This window comes from Hoplias malabaricus, chromosome 14 (assembly GCF_029633855.1).
Source record: "Hoplias malabaricus isolate fHopMal1 chromosome 14, fHopMal1.hap1, whole genome shotgun sequence".
Classification (NCBI taxonomy): domain Eukaryota; kingdom Metazoa; phylum Chordata; class Actinopteri; order Characiformes; family Erythrinidae; genus Hoplias; species Hoplias malabaricus.
Window position 1 is genome coordinate 10,105,607 of NC_089813.1, and position 20,947 is coordinate 10,126,553.

At 43.8% G+C, this 20,947-nt stretch overlaps 1 protein-coding gene and 1 long non-coding RNA gene across 2 annotated transcripts in view; both read left to right on the plus strand.

The window, feature by feature from the left end:
- The first annotated feature begins 9,485 nt into the window (after positions 1-9,485).
- LOC136665992 (rhamnose-binding lectin-like) lies at positions 9,486-12,460 on the plus strand. Its single transcript, XM_066643917.1, has 9 exons — positions 9,486-9,533; positions 10,223-10,285; positions 10,742-10,777; positions 10,940-10,984; positions 11,256-11,391; positions 11,468-11,577; positions 11,941-11,985; positions 12,097-12,232; positions 12,327-12,460. Exons 2-9 carry the CDS (start codon positions 10,258-10,260, stop codon positions 12,433-12,435), a joined length of 645 nt encoding a protein of 214 aa, XP_066500014.1. The 5' UTR covers positions 9,486-9,533; positions 10,223-10,257; the 3' UTR covers positions 12,436-12,460.
- The window catches only part of LOC136665995 (uncharacterized), a 28,391-nt gene continuing 16,952 nt past the window's right edge, over positions 9,509-20,947 (plus strand). Inside the window, exon 1 of the long non-coding RNA XR_010795330.1 lies at positions 9,509-9,550. This is a non-coding gene — a long non-coding RNA (uncharacterized lncRNA). The remainder of the gene's footprint in view (positions 9,551-20,947) is intronic.

Genomic DNA, 20,947 nt, shown 5'->3' on the forward strand with positions numbered 1-20,947 from the left:
CTGCCCTAAATAATGCACTGAAGGTTTGTCTAACTCTGCTTTGGCCAGACTAGCTTTGTGACCATGTGCACTGAGATGTGTTGCCACAATTTTTTAATGCCACAAGTTCATTGATGTGCACTTCCTTATTCGGTGAAGTAAGCATGACATCATCAATTTTGCTAGTATGGGCCACGCCCTATAGTTTGGAATGGGGGGACGAACTCAGAGGAATTTGGGATGGAGTTCGGAGCAGTTTTGAGCATGTGTAGAACCAGGCCCCCCTGTTAGAAGATTAAATTTAGAAGAGGGATGAGATGGGGAGGAGGTGGGAGCGACTTGATTGTCACGGAGATTACGTGAGGTTGAAGGGTATAAATAGGCCTGGGGGGAGGAGCGTGGGCGTGGCCCAACTCCCAAAATTCTGTTATAGTATAACTTCACTTTGCTAGTATGGGCCATGCCCTATAGTTTGGATCGGGGGGGGCAAACTCAGAGGAATTTGGGATGGAGTTCGGAGCGGTTTTGAGCGTGTGTAGAACCAGGCCCCCAAAAGTTACAGGAAAGCATTACGTTGGTGAGCTTCGAAGAGATCACGGATATGGGTGCGGAGGTATAAATTTTGTGCTTGGGAGGTCCATCGGCCGAGTGTCTGAATGGTATGATCTGAAAGGCCTTGATGGTAAGCTGTAGAGGCAGCACCGATCCTGAAAGAGTGAGCGGAAAATGTGATGGGTTAAGATTACTACATGAAAGGATTCGTCATAAGTGGGACTGAAACCAGTGGCGAGTGCCGACTGAACCTGATTTAGTTGTAAACAATGGTTCGGATTGGTAGGTACCTTGAGATAATCTAAGCTGGAGGTAGCGTGTTAGAGGTTCATAGGGGAAGGGAGTTTAAAGAGAAATATTTGAGAAGAATTGTGAAATTGGAAACGAGACAGAGAGTCAGCAATAGGGTTAATGTGACCAGGAATGTAAACTGCTTTTAATAGAAATTGATGGACGACTGAGTGCCAAGTGAGGCGGCGCACGAATGGCATGAGACTGAGTGAACTGGAGCGTCCTTTATTAATAATATGAATGACTGATTCATTGTCTGGATGGAGAAGGATGACTCGGCCAGTCCATTCATGTCCCCAAAGAACTGCAGCAATGACAGCGGGAAAGAGTTCGCGGAGCGCAATGGAGTCACCGCAGTCTAGCGCTAGACGGGTGAATTGATTAGGCCAGGAAGATGCAAACCAGTGTCCCATGTAAAAACCTCCACACCCCATGGATGCGGCTGCATCGACGAACAAATAAACGTCCTCTGGGTTAGCTAGTGCGTCATTATAAAAGAAAGAGATGCCATTCCATCTGTGGAGAAGGAGCAACCAGAATTGTAGCTCTGATGCGCAGGCTTGGTCCAGGGAGATTAAATGAGAGAGAGAAGAGGCCGAAGAGGCTAGGTGCAGCAAATGAGAGATGAAGCAACGACCTTGTGGGACAACACTCATAGCAAAATTAAGATGCCCCAAAAGGGAGAGGAGTTGTCGTTTGGTGACACGTTGAAAAGTAAAAAATTCAGGGAGGAATTCAGTAATGCGGGCCAGCTTGTCGTGTGGGAGTGAAGCACGAAAAGAAACTGAATCCAGAAAGATGCCCAAGAACTCAAGTGAGGTAGCGGGGCCAATAGTTTTCTTGGAAGACTAGGGAATGCCCAGGCGATGTAAAGCGTAACCACATCAGGCTCTGATTCAGCAGAGAGAAGGTTGGAGGCATGGAACGAGGAGACGGGCAGAACCACCAAACCTGGCGAGAAAACAAACAATAGACCATCAAGGAGATAACGTACGAATGTGGGGTCAGGGTGGCGCGAGAGGCAGCTTGCGAGCTCAGGAACGTTGACAGGGGTGGAGAGAAAACGGATCAGTCAGCTGTTACCGAACTTAGGCGGCCACTTGGTGCAGCTTGGCCGAGTGTGCGCTTGAGCGCAGGAGGTGCATACATGAATGAACCTGCTGGAAGATACAAAGCAGCCAGCGGAATTGAAATTATTGCAGATCATAGAGCCATTAAGAAAGAACAAGCGTCTACCGCGGGCATCACGGGAGCTAGAACAGGTGATACACTAATTGGGGGCCTGGTCAGGGATGAAAGAAAAATTAGGGCCCGGAGTGGGCGCCGGGGTGACCTGGGAGCACGCATATTGGGATGACTTCCGCATAACCCACAGGAAAGTGCAGTTCGGCCAGTGAAAATGCGGCAGTAGAGCTCCAAGTCGAGTGCACCCCAGTAGGATGGAATATTCCACTGTTGCAAGCAGGCGGTGGCCTGTGCGGAGAAGAGCCGATGGTAGTCGTAAAAACCAGAGCCTCCGAAGCGGACTGTGAGGTCGAGGGTGTTGGAGAGGTAATCGTCCAATTCCTGCCTGCAGACAGGGAAGGAGGAGCACACCACATTGCGATAGAGGGAAAATGCGAGTGCAAATTCGGAAGTTGTGAGGAGCTTGGAAGCTCTGTGCTCTGAAGTCTTCAGTGAAAGGTTCACATCCCCCACGTCAATGGAGCGGGGTGCTGTACAGGAAGCAATAGAGGGGACAGGTCAACGTCCGCACCTTGGAGAATCTGCTGACGAAGGGTAGGCTGCACCAGGGGTGGATTGAAGACACGAGCATTGGGAGGATGAGGAGGAGGAGCTGGAGCAGTGGTGAACAGAGAGAATGTGGCGTCAGGAGCTCGGGGCGCCGGAGCAAGAGGTTGACATGCAAAACCTGCAGAGAGAGAATCATTATGATAAACAACGGGATACTGCGTGCCCGTGAGGGGAAGGGGGTTGGGATGATAAGGGTAGGGGGTTGGGATGATAAGGGAAGGGGGTTGGGATGATAAGGGAAAAAAAAGTGTAGGTGGAAGTAGTAGTAGCAGGGAGAGAGAGAGAGCAGGAAGATCGGAAGCACGTAAAAGGGGAGACAAATGAGAAAAAAAACGGAAGTCAGGGCAGGGTCGGGCCCAGTAGTGCAGACAAGAGCCAGATCTGTGGCACCAGCAGGGGGCACTGAGCTGGTGAGGGGGCCATTGCGGGGCGTCCTCGGCGCCGCATCGCAGGTGCAGTGACGTCATGTCGCGATGGCGTAGGTTGAGCGGGAAAGACCCCATCCTCTGGGGTAGAAGCCGAAAACAGGGAAAAACGGGGTCCTCTTGTTGGCTGAACGAGCGAAGGGGATACCGCGCTCTCGGAGCACTCTCTGGAGGCCCGCCACGGTCCAGTCGGAGATGGACGGAGAAGCGGGAGAAGCCGGATCGGGCCGTACTCGTCCGATGGTGAAGGAGGGCTGCCGAGCGCGATGGTCGCGGCGATGAGGTCGCTGGGGAGGAGGAGAAATCGGAGAGGAGCGGCGTTCTCGCGCAGAACCCGCGAGTGTGGAGCGGGAATGACGAGAGCGTGTGGAGGAGCAGCTGAAGTGGCAGGTGAGGCAGGCACGACGACTGCCGAACGCAGTCTCTTAGTGCTGATGACAGGGGTGGCGTTGGGCGATCGAGTAGGGGAAGGAGAGAAGAGCTCGTGGTCAGAAGCGAGCAGGTCGAGATCCATGGTAGCAGTTGGCAACTCAGTGACGCAAGCAGGAAGCGCAAGACTAGCGACTTGATTGTCACGGAGATTACGTGAGGTTGAAGGGTATAAATAGGCCTGGGGGGAGGAGCGTGGGCGTGGCCCAACTCCCAAAATTCTGTTATAGTATAACTTCATGTATTGAACTAGTGTGGAATTTTTAACAGGACATTGTGGTTCTGCCAAATGTAGTGCAACTTAGTGCCTGGTGATAAATAGTTGGACTATTGTGTAGGCCCTGTGGTAGTCTTGACCGCTGAAACATTTCACCATCAAAAGAAAATGCCAACCATGGTCGACTGTCTGGATGAAGTGGAACAGACCAAAATCCATTAGACATATCAATAACAGAGAAGACTGTGTGTGTTTGGTACTCCATCAAAAATGCTGCTAGGATCTGCAACCATAGGTGTTATACGATCTATGCACGTGTTAGCAATGCGATAATCTACTGTGAGACGCCATGCCCCTGAAGCCTTTTTTACAGGCCAAATTGGAGAGCATGACTCACTCTGTGCCTTAATTAATATACCTTTATCAACCAATTCTTGTATAATTGGTCGAACACCTTCTATTGCTTCCCTGGCTAGCGGATATTGCTTAGTCACAGGTGGAGGTTTTCCTGTGAGCTTTACTGGTTCAATGTCCAACAGTCCACATTCATCCTTGTTTTTGACCAGATAGGATGATCTTTAATTTGAGGATCAAACACTTGAACTGGAAGGACAGATAGCCTAGGATTCCCAGCTCCAAACTCCAATTGCATTTTCAATTGAGAAATGGCATCAATACCCAAAATTGGAGGTGACTTAATTGGAGCTACTATGAGGGAGAGAGAAATAGATTTAGGACCAAACCTTAAACACACAGGCTCTGTTTGATATGTATTGTAGCTTTCACCTGTTACACCTGTAATTACAGTACCAGTATTAACCAAAGACAGTTTGAATTTTTTAGCCATTGCTGTGGGTAGTAAAGTAGCTTGTGCTCCTGTGTCAATCAAAAAATCACATTCATTATCATTCACAGTGGTTCTCACATACAATCTATTGTCATTATTTTGGAGAATTGGCTCCAAATATGCTCTCACAGCTGACATCTCTAGTTTAAATGCTCTGAATCTGTTGAAAGAGCAGAAATCCGAGTGGGGGCAGCCAGCTGAGTAGCCTGTTGTATAAGTTTTAACAGCTGCCCTGCTACCTCTGGGGTGAGAGGACTATCTGACTGAGACTGTAATTCTTCTGGACTAGACTTGTATTTATAATTTTGCAATCTCCTCTTTTTACAGTCTCGTTTCAAATGTCCCTTTTTCCCACAAAAGTGCCACACGTTGTTATGTTTATTCTGGAGGACCTGACTACTTGTCAGCTGGGGAACAGTTTGCAAAACAGAGGCAACATGTAGTTTAACCTGTGCATCTCTCTCGCATGCTGTTAAACACTCAGACAACACGGTCAGTGTACAGTGTACCAGTTGGTCTTCAACAGTGGCAAAACCTTCCTCATTTCTTGAGATAAGCCATCAGCCTGCTGGGACAGGTGATCTATCTGTTCTGGATTTAGTGGGTTGTGTTTAACTGAAATTTTATCCTCCCCCTCTCTAGATTTTACTTGTTTTATTACAACTGGAGCAGCTTCTAACATTGTTAGATCATAACTTTCTTCATCAGTGCTGTTACTAGAATCTGAGCTGGAAGACTTCTCTTTTAGACTTTGAAATTTTGTAAGAGATGGATATAGCTTCTCCACCCTTTTTGCAGCTAATTGCTGAAGGTCCCTTTCCTCTTTTACAAGTTTATCTACTTTAACTTGTAGTGCATTGAGAGTGTGTTGAGTGTGTTCACATGTGTTCTGTGCACTAATGACTGTTACTCCTGTAACAGTTGTGCATTTTGTTCCTTCTGTTCATTCATTAGTAAAGAATGCCACTGTCTGAACACCTGAACACACCCCTCAAGGTCTTTCATTTTCAGACATTTTGCTAAGACTGTAAAACACTGCTCCTGATTCCAGTCTGACTCTACTGGAATATTAAATTTCTTACATATCTTAGCCTTTCTTTTTGGAGCATAATTTGTCTAACATTTTTGTCAGACCAGCCTCAAATGAAGCTCTGTCTACAAATGCTGTTGCCATGTTAATATCCGATGTAGACATTTTAACACAAAACACAAATTAAACAAACAAACACACCCTAGAGATAATTCCGTTTTACCCTTGCGTCTATTTGACCAGGAACTCTAGTGCACCCTTGTATCTTTCAACTAGGGAAAGTTTAAGCACACCTCTATGGGCACGAGAAACACTCTGCCCCACCGTGTCTTCTGTCTTAAGGAAACACACTTAAGAATATCGCAGTGTCACAACAGACCTTAGGCAAATAATTCCTACACCTGTTGTCCTAATGAAACACAATTAGGAAAAATACCGTAGCAAAAGACCGGAAACTGGATTTGATCACATTCAAATCCCACTAAATCCTAATAAACCCAATTAGGAACGACTGTGTGCTAAGGCCAGGAAAACACCCTGCCTCACTTCTTAGACTAGTACTAAGAAGCCAAAAACAATACAAGACAAAACATAGACTCTCTTAATTTAACAGCTCTTTTTCTCCATAAATGGACTCATAAGGTTCTAGTAGGCTCACCGCTTGCATGTAGCACAACTTCAGTTGTCTTCTTGGTGAGCAGTCAAAACCGTCACGAAACCATCAGAACCAGACAGAAACACCAACTGTTGTAAACTTGTCTTCTGGTGGTTTCAAAGTGAAGAGAGGAGACCAGTCTGGATATAATGCTGTTTATTGAGTGCTCTGGTTGATCCTCAGACTGATCTCAGAATGATCTGGTCACAGGCTGAATCTCAGACTGATCTAATGGTTTGTTAGAGGCAGACATCTTTATACCCATTTTACAACTTCACACATGGATTGATCTTTACCTAAAACAGGATCTGGAAGCACCAGGAACTGTCATAACACATCACTGTCGTGAACAAGCCATAAACAACCTAGGCCATATACATCATCTGAGTTCCTGGTGCACTGTCGTAAAGTTAACAGCTGTTCTTATCAAAGGTGTTTAAAACAGGGAATGTGTGATCTCTAAAATAGTCCAAAATGTTATAGGAGAAATGGTACAATTCAGATCCAAAGGAAAAAAAAAACAATACAACAGCAGTATTAAGAAATGTTCACTGTTTTATATGTTTAGACGTATGCTCTGTGTCTGTGCTCCACAGAGAGAAATGTTTAGGATAAGCTGTCAGTGAGCGAAGGAGACTATAAATTTTACCCCCCCCCAGTCCCTTAAACATGCAAATGTTAACCAACCTCTACGTTCACCATATTTGGAGAGGAGAAAAAAACATATAGATTGGGGTCCTAGCCAAGAGGGGGGAGAGAGAATTTGAGTGCTGAATTGAACACCCCTCTCACGGGATCCTTAAGAACCCGTAAGACACTGTTTCTGTAAATAAAGATGTATTTACACATTTAACCGTGTCTGTGGAGATTATTTCCATCACCTGTCTTCACAACACAGCAAAGTTAACAACAAACCATTTTAAAAATTACAATTATAATAGAATAAGGGACATTTATTATAATTATTAAATCCAAAGTCTAAACCAAAGAAGTCACTAGGATAAAGATAGAATAAGGGCTAGAAAAACCAAACATGCAAAGGGCTTGCAGGCCAGAAAAAGGCATAGAATACATGGGAAATGCAAAGAACCCTAACCCTAGGAATAATATGTCATTTCTTACCACCAAACAGTATTCATCAAAGGGAGTTTTATTAATTTTATTCAAGTATTTAAGTCAAATAATTTCCTCCTCCAAAGTTCCATAGTGTAGCTTCTGCAGTACTGAGCCCAGAGTAGCAATGACAGAGGGTCTATTCTCTCTATTACAGGTCAGTGAGGTGGTGTGGCAGTGAGATGTGGCTACACTGTGCTGTTCATGAATTTTATATTAAAACAATTAAGGGTTAAAAATTACCTGAGTAAACCACTGAGAACAGTGAGTAACGGGCATATTATTTTTAATAGTTGAGTTAAAGGGGAAATAAATAAATAAGCAAGCTTATTAGAGAAAGCGGTCAAACGTTTCATTAGCCTTTTCCTGTAGGAAGTATGGGCTGATTTCTCACTTCTCATTCTATTGGGGAATAAAAGTTTTAAGAAGAGTTTTGGTGCAGCTCAGTAATTTTTGGGCTGAAAATATAAGTTCAAATTGTCACCAGAAAACACCTTAATCCAATCATTTCCAAAATCAAGTCATATACTGAGTAGTTTTCTTGCAATTAAACATTGTTTGTGATTTGTTTTCTCTTACTCGTGATTAAGAGCGGGATGAGTGACATTTACGGTAGAATGTAAATTATGAAGTGAGATTACAGATATTGATTTTTAAAATGATCTTTGTTGAATATAATTATATTAAACTGACACTAAAATATATTTGGTGTCTTTTGTGCACTTTCTGCAGGCATGTTAAGTTACATTGTGAAATGTATGCGCTTTCTCATATTTGATTATAATTATGGAATTAAAAAAATATTCTTATATATTTTCTCTTGTGCTCTCTTTTGAGAAGCTTTGATAGAGGGAGATGAGTAAGAGATTCATTCATTCATTCATTCATTATCTGTAAGCGCTTATCCAGTTCAGGGTCGCTGTGGGTCCAAAGCCAACCTGGAATCATTGGGCGAAAGGCGGGAATACACCCTGGAGGGGGCTCCAGTCCTTCACAGGGCAACACACACACACTCACACATTCACACCTACGGACACATTTGAGTCGCCAATCCACCTACCAATGTTTCTTTTTGGACTGTGGGAGGAAACCGGAGCACCCGGAGGAAACCCACCCGGACACAGGGAGAACACACCAACTCCTCATAGACAGTCACCCGGAGGAAACCCGCCCGGACAAGGGGAGAACACACCAACTCCTCACAGTCAGTGGAAGTATATTAAAATGACGTAGAATTTAATGTCTACATAGGCATATATTATTAAGTGGGTGCAATACATAGGATGACCCATTGATCTTAAATTTTTGCCTATATAGGGGTTTTGTCTTTGTGTGAATGGGATGTTGGTGGAGCTTTCCTGGAGGTAGTAAGACAGGATGTCCTTACAAGTTATCTCTTTTTACCAGGACAGGAAATGAAGTAAACAAAAGACATAGTATTCACTATATGTTGACACTGACCAACCTATATAACCTACACCTGCAGTTAACATGTCAGAAGATATTGACTAACTTCTCAGCAAGCTGTCCATTGGGGCTTGTTAAGATGCTGTTCTTTCATTGTAGTAAACCTAATTATTTTGCAACAAACGATTGGTGTCAGCGTAGAGGTCTTTTTCAGTGTCTTCTTTACAATACTGCAATTAACTACACAGTCACCCGTAGTGGGAATTGAACCTACAACCTTTAGGTTCATGAACTGGGTGACTGCGACGCTACCTGCTGCACCACTGTGCCGTAGCTAAAACTGTGCTCTGGGACCAGCAGCCTTTTCCTACGTCCACCAGCGATTTCCATTCTTGCGCTTCACCCCATCTAGCGGTATTTGCAGCCTGCACACGTTCTCGAAAACATCCCCCCTGATCGTCTGTAATGAAAACATGTGGAATCAGTGAATACCAAAGAGATTTTTAATCACTGAACTTTAACAAATGTCAAAGGTGTTGCACGTAAACTCTGCAAGTGTTTTTCATTCATTGTCTGTAAGAACGTATCAAACGTTCCTAAGCGATAAGAAAAAGACTCAGAGGAAGGGCATGAGACTTGGTAAGCCGCCGTTGGCCAGTAGAGGGAGCCACAGGACTCCTTCCACCTCATCAGCAGCAACAGTCTCCACCTGTTCTTCCATCCTATTTAACCACACCGCGCCGTTCTGTGGGTGTGAGGTTTATAGTCGGAGAGTTTTGTGTCAGAGTCTTCAGGTAATTTTGTTCGAAAGGTGTGTCAAACTTCTTCCTGAACTGTTGCTTCTTTTTTGTGGTCCAATCCTTTCTCTCTGAGTGTCTAGATTTCATTTCAGGTTTAAAAAGTACATATTTTGTTTTAGGTGTAGGTTGTCTAAATTACAACTTAATATACTCTATGCTAATATACATGCTGAGTGGAATCAGTGTAGCTATAAAATAGAAATGGGTGATGGTACAACTCTATCCCATAGCTAACTGGGCTTATAACTGGAAGGTTGCAGGTTCAATCTCGAGAGCCATGACTGAAGGGCCCTTTAGCAAGGCGCCTAATGCCCAGCTGCACTGCTCCAGGCATTGTGTGTTCACTGTTCATGAATGTGTGTGAACTTATAATACATGGATGTTCCTGTGTGCAAGCACAGTGGCCAATAGAGGCTCTAGTTCTATTGTGCAGAGCTGATAACTAAGGTTTTGTTTTTTGTTTTTTATGTATTTAGTTGTATATTATATCACTCCTGTTTTGAGTGTGTCAAATGTGGTAATAAACCAGTGGCTGTAACAGTGCTGGGATGTTTCAATAATCAATTTAGTCTCCAAGTTGACACTAACTCAGGAGATGGCCTAAAACCCTTAGGATTTAAGGCTTCCTGTGGAAGGTTGTTTTTTTTACTTAAACCAGTGCCTGTTCTTATTTTTGTGTATAGGTCAGAATCAAGAGTTCCTCTGCTCCAGTTGCACCATGTTCTTGAAGCAGTTTTTACTCAGCTGTGAGTTTCTTAAATGCCATCTGAACACATCTCTTAACTTCTGATTGTGATTGGTAGGAGGTGTTGCTTAGTGAAATGATTTAATTACAGGGGCATAACTTTCCCCCAACAAAACTGGTAGTCATCAGGTTTGTCAACAGTCAATTTCACTTAAACCTTACTACCAAGTCCACAAGATCTAGCTGATGTGAGGATCTAGTGCTTTTTATGAAAGAACTAAGTTCAAGAATATCACCTGATGACTTGTGGAAGTTCAACAGACAGCTGGTTGGGAATAAACAGTTAATCTACATAATTCAACAGTTAAAATTATAAATATTCCCATTTTTCCAGTCCAAATCATCTTATTTAGATTGCAGGAATATTAAAGCACGACGACTAGGTTTAACCAGCTTGGTGTTAATCTTGTTTGGGTTGTTATTGAGATGCTTAAGGAAGTGGATCTCTTTCTTGCAGTGCTGATGGCAGCTCTGAGTGGAATCTCTTCTGCAGGTAAACACTTGAGGTGTTAAAACTTGATGCTAAACCACCAAAAGTTTGTCTAGAGTGTTTAAACTAGCTGTAAAGCTAAACCAGTTCTGGAGTTCCACATGTGTATGAATATTCGTAGGTGTCTTAATATTCGTGTTTGTCACTCATGAATTTTCCCTCTAGTTTACATTGTGATATGTGGGAATCACCGAGGCACACTGGACTGTGGTGAGAAACTAACTTCATGCGCTTATGGCATTATGCTTAAATTCAGATGTAGGATTAGTAGTCTTGCCTAAGGACATTGTGCTGTAGCGTGGCAGTGTTCAGGTTGGGAATAAAACCCCAGTTTTTTTTTTTTTTTTTTTTTGTTTTTGGAGAGCAGTTGTGATATGTACTCATCTTGACAACTGAACTCTAGGGTCTATAGTTTGGGTTGTGTATTACTCCCACACCCTCCCAATATTCTGTTCCTTGACTCCAGTTTTATTCTATTTAGGAAATGATGTGATTCAGGTCATTAGTGCTAAATATGGACGTGCTGATAAGGTCACCTGCTCAGTGCGACAGCCCAGAAAGCTTGTCCAGACCACCAACTGTGATTCTTCAGGCACTTCTGATATTGTGGTTCAAAGGTACTTTTGTAGGGCCCTTTAAATGCATGCTAACTTTTAGCTGGAATGGTTGAACTGATTACTTATTTTTGTAAAGGTGCAATGGCAAGAAGCGTTGTGATTTGGAGGCGACCAATGTTGTCTTCGGTGATCATTGTTTTGGCACTTATAAATACCTGGTAGTGTCCTACAAGTGCCTACATCTTGGTGAGTGATCCTCCTGTGCCATGCCTTGTCTGTCTCCTTTTCCTGCTTCAGATGCATTTTAGTCCAAACTACCTTCCTCAAACATCAATGACCTGGAGTATTTTGACCTTATGACAAGGCTTTTTAATTGAAGTTTTCAACTTTGTCTTGATGCTTTGCTAAGCTCAATCACCTCATGAGGCAAAGGTTTCAGTCTGATTACCCAAGGATTAAAATCTATGGTTGGGGCACAACTAGTTGTCTCCAAGTTGTTCTTTAAATACAAACTGCAGACTGAGGAATGTCTGACAGGATTAAACTGCATTTTCTAATGAGGAATTTCATGAAAATGTGCAAAGGCTAAGCAGTGTTTGTTCCTTGCAGTGACCAGTGTGACTTGTGAAGGAAAAACAGCTAGACTCTCATGTGGTTTGTACAGACTTCATGTGCTTATTTTAATTAGACACTACCGCCAATGCCCTTCAAATATTGTCTTTTTCATGGTGTAAATACTTGGCGGGCTCTGAAAATCTTTCCCAGGTACTGGGGTCCTCAGGATCTGGGACGCTAACTATGGCCGAACAGACACCACCACATGTGCTGCTGGGAAGCCGTCAAGTCAGGTCTCCAATACAAACTGCTTTGCATCCAGCTCCCTGTCTGTGGTTAAGAACAGGTCAATTTCACCAACTAAACTAGAGACAAAATATTCTTGTACATTTACTGTCTGCCTGTTTCTCACTTTGGGTTCCTGCTCCCTCCCCATCTAGGTGTGAAGGTAAAAAGAAATGCACGGTCCCAGCCACAAATGATATGTTCCCTGAACCCTGTGTGGGCACGTACAAATATCTGACTGTTGTGTATGTCTGTAAGTCCTGAGCTTGAAATAAAAAATATTTGGGACCCTTTTCTTTGTTCTTGTGTCCTGTGTAGTGTTGAAGCTGAGCTAAATGACAATGTTAGGCTTTAATCTACAAAACTTGGGTGCAATGTCTTGTTTAACATGGTTGTAATTCAGTTAACCCACTTCTGTGCTCAGGTCATGATCTTGTGAACCCTGCAAGCATTGGTTTCATTCTTTTTCTAAAATTGAGATGACACAGTCAAAGTTTATTAGACACATCCTTATCTTGTGAGAATTTCTGAAACGTCCAGATGTTATCTCTTCTGTGGGCCTACATGAAAATAATTTGTGCTGTTTCCTGCAGTGAGGAACATGTGTGAAGGAAATACAAAATACTGTGCTTGCAAGACTTGTTGTAGGGCTGTGGGCAAAACTGCCTTTGTGGAGTCCATGATTAAGGCTCGGCAAGGCACTGTCCTATAGAATTGGGGGTTTAGAGGAACGTTTTAGTACCTCTAAAACAAATTCTGACATTTGCCCTGGACATGTCAGTCTGGAATGAAGTTTAACATTAACAATGGCTCAATTATAATCATACAGGGGATAAGATGTAAACTACCCTAGAGCTTCCTCATGTAGGGCCCACCACACAATTTTCCTGCACCTCAACACTAAGCTTGCTGTGGCTGTTTATGATCCGATCAGCAACCAGCTACACTTGCCAACTATTGTTACTCATTGAGCCTAGACCACCTGTTGTATCACTAGCTTGTCACAGGGGGCATCAGGTACACACCTCTCATTGATGTTCTAGAAGGCTCAACAGTGAAGTCTGTCATCAAGAACGCACCCCCCCTCCGAGCAAAATTTATGGTCTTACCTCACCCTTTACCATCAACACTGGCCTCCCTGGTGACTAAGGTTGTATCTGGCCCCGCTGCCGCCGTTAATAATGCTCAGTGCCACCAGTTCCATGTGAACTTTACAGGCTACATCACCAGCAATCACAATAGCATCTCTACAGTGCATTTCCCCAAAGTGCTCTCCTCTTCCACAACCACTGACTTAGACCTTTAGACTGTTTCTAATAACCCCTTCACAGTTGGCTTTAGTTTTCAGCCTCTGATGCTGAACTTCAAAAGCAGGCACATGACACATTATTTAGCATGGATGTAATTCAGTTAAGCCACTTCTGTGCTCAGGTCACTATCTTGTGAAACATAGGTTGACAGGACCTGGGTGTGTTCGCCCTGTGTCGGTGTGGGGTTTCTCTGGGTGCTCTTTTTCCTCTCATGGTTCAAAAACACACATTTAGAGGTGGATTGTCTACTCAAGTGTCCATAGGTGTGTATGAACTTGTTGCCCAGTGAAGGACTGGCACCCCCTCCAGGATGTGTTTCCACTTTACACCTAGTGATTCCGGATAGGCTCTGCAACTAATGCTACCCTCAATAAGACAAGTGGTTACAGACAATGAATGATCAAACTATTACAACCTCAATTTGAGAATGAAAGACCCTTACACAGTTTATGTACAGCACATATATCGATTAAAACTGAGTAATTATTGTAGTGGAGTATGGACCAAATATGAATATTGGACAATGAAGGAATAATGAGATGAAAGGTTTTGAATTAAACCTTTCTCACTCTGACCAGGACTTTCGTCTGGTCCCGAAGTCAACATTCCACAGGACTGTTTGAACAACGGGGTGCAAAGCCCCCACACACGCACACACATGAGCTGAAAACATCAAAGGACACTCTCAACACATGGCCCCAACAACCCCGTCTCTCTTTTAACTAACAGGAACTGTCGAGATAACTAACTTTTATGATGCTTTTAAAGAGACAGGAACCTCAAACAAAGAAGAGAGCTTTTACGGCCCGTTTTTATGACAATGGCACCTAAATGTCTAATCCTTATCTTTCACGGAGATCAACAAATGTTCAAACCAAAGTGACCTCGAGTGAACTCCCGTGAATCACCAGCTGAAGCACGGATCAACCGCGACACTAAATGGACACTGGCGGAACTACACCTCGCTCGGAATCGCTGGAAAACAATAGCGGAAAATAATCAAACTCTGATTATTTGTGTATTAAACCTATGTATTGATGTCACTTTCTGTACCCTCAGATGAATGCCTACCTCCTAATGAAATGTGTATATTGTGGACTGTTTTCTATCATGAAGAGAAATCCTACCTCTGAATAGGATTAAACGAACTAATATACTTTCCCAGCATAGCATCATAAATGGGACGTAAAGATGAAACCTTATGTAACTGTCTGATGTTAATAGTCCAATGTACTCATTGTTATATGTTGATAGCGGGTATAAGAATTTTGATATGAGAAATTCATATTCTTTATGTGAGAATCAATGATTCAAACTCCCTTCGACTCTCTCCCCCTAGCGAGAGTCACGTGAGACTGAACTCGCGTCCAATCAGAAAGAGGACGCCTCCCATTAGGGCGTGACCGCGCCAGCCTTGAAAATAGCAGCTCGACTGCTCACATCCAGTTCGAAGTTTTGAAGAGTCGCGAGGACTCTACAGAAGTAACGGACCACTGAAAAAGAGAGGACGCCGACAACAAACAAAGAAAAACCTCTCAGACTTCAGAAAAGCTTACGAGAGACGTCTCGAAATTAGCTAAGAGTATGAAGTTTTACTAATACGTCGAGTAATTTGAATATCTTTCTTTTCTTTTAATCTTGTTTATGTTTATTACCTATCGAAGTGTGATCTCACGAGTGATCAAAGCGGGTGAAACTTATTTGTGGCCAAAGTAAGGTATCAACCGTTTGAGTAATCGATAACAGATATATTAACGTTATAAGCTGATTCCTGAAGACATCAATCCTGGAAAGCTGAACAACGAGACTAGCTAATACTCTGAAAAAGCCTTTCCACTACGGTGGAAAACCAGCCACGCCTGTGAAAAACCGAAGAAGGGAAATCTCGATCTACGCAGCTCAGCTCGGAATCGAGGGTCTTCAAATTGACTGTAAAGAGATCCTCCATAAGCGGGCCTGCTTCTCACCACGTGGGAACGACGAGAACACCCCGGGACACGGAGATTAAACAGCAGGACGCGACGGCTCGGTGAAACGGCGAACGAGTAAGCTAGCGTATTTAACACCTTTTCAGTAGCTGATGTCTAAACAAACCCTCTTTATAATTTACCATTTATTAACCTTAGTTAGCAACAATTTAATCACAAGACAGTAGTGCCTAGCTCACCTTTAAGCTTGAATCAGTTCCCCCCTGCCGGACACCGTGAGATTACAAGGTTGTGTTATGTTAATTAAATACTTCTCTTTATTAATAAAACTCTCATTATTTGAAATCACAGTGTTTGCAATTTGTTCATTAGAATTTCTGAAAATCCGGAAGAACTCATTTAGCATGATTATTATTCATTCTCAAACTAATTATTAATGTTCTAATTGCTTAAACCAATTATAAATCTTAATTAATTTCATTAAGTCGAATATCAGAGGTTGAAGGAGTTTGAATAAAGTCAAGGCTATAAAACAAATTATAAAATTATATGTATATGTATTTGTGGTGTACCTTACTACGCTACATATACAGAACATTATAAATTTTTGGCGCCCAACGTGGGGCCGGAAAAAGGCTTTTTAATGAACAAACAAAACACTGAAACAATATCAGCTTGGGTTTATGAAATACTTTACGCTGTTGTGTTACTGAATAACGATTGAGATTCAAAGCTTGATGTGGGTAATTTCGTGTTGTGTTTGTTACTGCTGAAAAACTGTTCTGTGATATATACCGGTTAGAAAATAAGCTTGGTTGTTTTTGAAAGAGCGCGGCTCTGCGCCATTTTGCATGCACTAAATTGAGGCCTGGGCACGTCTGAACTGCGCGAAATTCCGCTGTAAGACTTTGCCGTCGGATTCGACCTCCCGCCGCGAAACTCCGGCGAAGTGAGACCACCGAACCGAACACCCCCGTTCGTTTTAAACTGGGTCGCTACCAGCGTTAATAACGAGATCGCGCGCTAGGCGATTGGGAGGTTATTAAACAGCCGAAAATACGGCTTGTATGAAGAGCGGTCTGCTCTTGTCAGCTGTTCCTGTTAAACTGAACTCGTATTCAGAAAGGAGCGAACCCCTTTGAAGGGGCGGAGCTGAAACTAAGGAAGGAAATTCAAAACGCCCCCAAAACAGAGGAAGACAAATTCCCTCTTGTGGTATAAGTGCGTAATTGCAGGGAAAAATACTTCAAAACTAGCGTCTATTGAAGCGTGTCCTCCCGTGCTCCTCCTTGTGGTCAAGTGGTGCTACCCTTGACGTTTGATTCCCGTACACCCTCTAGTGGTTGGGAGGTTGTCCGCCGAGACAACATAAGTGTTTAGCAGCCCTCTGGTGTTTAAAAGTTGTCATTACAGATGAAATTCTTTTAAAATACCTTAGTGTAAAATCTCTGTTCCCCTTTTAAATTGTTATTTTTATTTTTGATAGAGTATCTGAGCGTTTAAAATCTTTATCCCATTTTAGATTTTAATCTGATAACGCCCTCTAGTGTTGAAACTTCCCGTTACAGTGGAAATTCCCACTTGTGTTATATTGTGTCTGCCCATACCGTGTCGATTGGGATTCCCACCAGCGCCGACTGGTGTCCATTGCTGCTATTGCATTGTAACTTGCTTGTCGCCCTCTGGTGTCCTAGTCTGGTATTACAATTTAAGTTCAACTTAAATACTGAAGCTCGCTGTTGCCATTCAGACTTACCTTCAGTACCCTCTGGTGGAGAAAACTTGCTATCGCAATTGAAATTGTCGACCAGTTCACACTGATAAGACCTGGTATCACAGCTCTAGTGGCTGTCTCTAAACTCTGCACATCTGAATAATTACAAGTAAAGGCTTGGAAGCATAATAAGTTGATACAACTACAGCAGACAGTGTGCAGTAATTAGAGATTGACACTTTAACTCGATACCAGATCACAAACGCAGTTAAAAGAGAGAGTCTTTTAATCTTGCTATTCTTAATAATTCTTTAATTCGGAAAATTCTTTTACTATCATAATTCCTTAATTGGAAATTATATGTAGAAAAAAATTTCACTTAATTTAAAATTCTTTAATCCAAAATTTTTCGACAATTCTTTAATTCAAAATTTTTAATAATTTTAATTATTGAAAAAAAAAAAAAAAAAAAAAAAAAAATTTTTTTTATTTTTTTTCCTCTCTTCTTGTATTCACTTGCGTATAGCAACTTTCACTCCACCCTCTTCTACTAACAGACTTCCCTTAGAGACTCACAAGTGAACTCTAACACCATACATACTGGCAGTTACTCTTAGAGCACTCGGTACAGGTGAATTTAGTTCAGATTTAGTTAGAAAAGGGATTAACGGAATTAATCCTAACTAAATAGAAGTAAGTTACACCTCGCAGTTAAAAACACAGCTAACATGGCAGAAGGGACTTTTTCTTCGGAAATATATGTAGAAGGTTTGTGGGATGAGGCATTCTCTGTTCTGACCAGCATCACCAGTGATGTGATGCCTGGACTCGCAGAAACTGTGCAGAAAACCTCACAGGCCCATCGTGACCACATGGTGGCTAAGTGGGTAGAGAACCACTTAACCGACATCCTCAAGGGCAAGCCCCTAACTGAGGCATTAGGTCAGATAGCCCTCCTCGCTGTAGTACAGCTCAGAGCCAGCGAACGTGAGCTTGAGGTATCAAGGCGACAGCAGGCAAAGGTAGAGGCAGAGCTAAGTCGACTTCAAAGCGAAATAGCTGAAGGGAACACGCTGCCCCAGGTCACACCCGATGTGCCACCTAGTGCCGCTACAGAAAGACAAGGCCAGCAGGAAGATAGTGAGGATCAGGAACCAGACTCAGGGACCGTAACCTTTAGAGCTGCTGCAGCACCTCCTCTGGTATCAACGGGTATTTCCCCTTCCCCTGTGTCTCCTGTCAGTCGTCCCTTACAACGCCCTGCTAGACCCAGAGCACTGCAACCCAGTGTCTGGTCCCCTCAACCTTTACCCTCTCATGGTCCCTCATACAAGGACCTAGATAAAATCGCGCGTAATATAACCCGCTTTGATCCCAAACCTGACGGTTCTAATGATATCTTTTCCTACCTAAAAGATATTGACTTCTACCTCCAAAGGTTCCCCGGGATCACCATAGATGACAGACTATATGTGATTAAACTGACCTCCAACCGAGACGTCAGCAATTTCATTGAACGTCAGCCAGACTATGTAAAAGCGCGATATGATGTGCTGTGCCAAGCCTTGGAGGAAGAATTCTCCAATCACCTGTCACAGACCGGACTGGCCGCTGCTTTGAATATAAAACAGCAACGCCAGGAATCCCCTCAGCAATATTATAACCGACTCAGACAGGCGTACTTCGGACCTAGAAATGACTCCGGAATGGAGGAAGAGTTAAATTTCAAATCACTATTTATCCAAAACCTCCATCCCCACACCAGTCATCAGTTGGGAGTCTCAGCTTGCCCTCGCACCCTGTCTAGCAGGCAGCTGCGTGATTTAGCACTCAGAGGTTTTCTAAAATCCCAACAAATTCCCAACAGGCGGTCCGAAACACCCCAAGTCTTTAATGTCGACTCCCCAAGGCCGATCCACAAAAATCCACCCTGGACCCTTCCTCCACTCCGTGGACCGGTGAGGGCCCGAAACCTCATCCGCCCTCACACCAATACAAGCGCTACCCTCCTCGCAGGCCAGACAGAAATCACGACAAAGATTTCTGGAACCCTCGGGACAGGGCTGGGTATGGTCGTGACTATTACCCTGTAGAAAACCGCGGTGCGGGCCGTGGAAAACCATCACATCCCCATAAGGGATATGAGCGAACAGCTCCGAACCAGCTTTCTAATTCCTATAGAGAAAAGAAAGAAAAATACTGGTATCAAAATAAAGAAAATCACGCTAAAGACAAGCTTAAAGACAAGGAACTCAGCTCTAAGGAGTTAGAGGACATCCGCCGAATGCTTGTAATGATTTGCAAAGAGAAAAAGAAAAAACCTGACGTTCTTTCTATCACCTCTTCGCGGTCTAACCCAAAGCCATCCTCTAACACCCCAGAAATGTTAGAAAGTTATGTAGGAGAAGTGACAAGCGAAGCTCCGTCTTCTAGCGCACCGTGCAATCTCCTCGTGACCCAAACAAACACTGAAAACCCGATGATACAGGGGGGTGACTCGCAACCACCCTCCAGTGCTGTTTTAGTTGTTCAGTTAGACGGTAAAGAAGGTTTAACGCCAAATGACCCTTCAGTCATTGAAGGCGACACACCCGTCCGACAATTCATGGGACACCTAACGGAAAAAGGGGTTGCACGCAAATTCTACTTGTCCACCATTGTGGAGAGAAGGCTAGTACATGAGGCCCTGTTGGACACTGCATCAGATGTCACGCTCATGTCTTCCGCCTTGTTCCACCAGGTTCGAGCCATTGCGCGGCGTGAAAATCGCGAGATACAGCTCCAAAACTGTTCTCTTAAAATTCAGCCGTATTCACATGCAGGCCTCACTATCCAGTCTATGGCACTAATACACTTAGCCATTGGACCAATGACCTTAGTGCATCCAGTCCATGTGTCTCCTCTCGAAACAATTCCCTTCCTCATCGGCAAAGATCTCCTTAATCGCTTCGAACCACTGATTGACTTCAAAAGGTCAAAGATCTGGGCACAAGTGCGTGAGCCTTTACCCATCTACACCCCACACCACCGGGAAGCTCAGTGTTGCCGCCTCGAAATCCGGCCTGAATCAATAGGAGATCCACCAAGTCAGATCCCTCACTTCGAGGAAGAGGAAACTGAGCCCATGGCGGCCACACCAGAGACAGCAGTCTCTCCCTGGCCCCCTAGTGCCATGTTAGAACAACAGAACACATTCCTATGCACTTTCACACAGCCGTCCACAACAGACGCTCCAGGCCTTCCCATCGTGAATGGTCTCACAATGCAGGACTATCATGTAGACAATGCAGTTCTGGCTCTATGGACCGACCAGTCCGCCATAAGCCAAACCCTCTTTAACACTCTGCGCCTCACTCAACCAAATATTCCTTTGGTGAGCAGTCCTTGTCGCTTTCCTCTTAACCTGACATCAAAAGCAATGTCACCCACTGATGGAATTTGCGCTTTAACCGTCCAGTGGAACAAAAGGGTAATCACCCATTATTTCTTAGTCGTCCCTAACTTGCCGCACGACGTTTACATTGGTAGTGACTTCTTGGTGCGCCTCGACGTCCACGTAGACACCCTCAATAGTGTACTGTGGTCTTTGACTGATGTTTCAACGGAAACCTGGTCCTCCGATCTCAGCAACCTAGGCTCAGGACAAACTATTCCCGAGGTATGTCAGGTCACTAACCAAGGTTCACTTGTGGTACCTGCGAACGCAGCAAATGTACCCATCCGCTTAGTCATGCGACCTGGCCAACACTTAAGCCACGCGCATGCACTTTTCCAACCGTCCCCTCAGTTCTTCGAACTAGGCCTCACCCTCGAAGCCACACCTT

Excerpts from the sequence above, each read along its gene's own strand:
- LOC136665992 (XM_066643917.1), top strand. The coding sequence starts at position 10,258 with ATGTTCTTGAAGCAGTTTTTACTCAGCT. Across the intron at positions 10,286-10,741 it reads GAAGCAGTTTTTACTCAGCT|TGCTGATGGCAGCTCTGAGT; the intron begins GTGAGTTTCTTA and ends TCTTTCTTGCAG. Across the intron at positions 10,778-10,939 it reads GAGTGGAATCTCTTCTGCAG|TTTACATTGTGATATGTGGG; the intron begins GTAAACACTTGA and ends TTTTCCCTCTAG.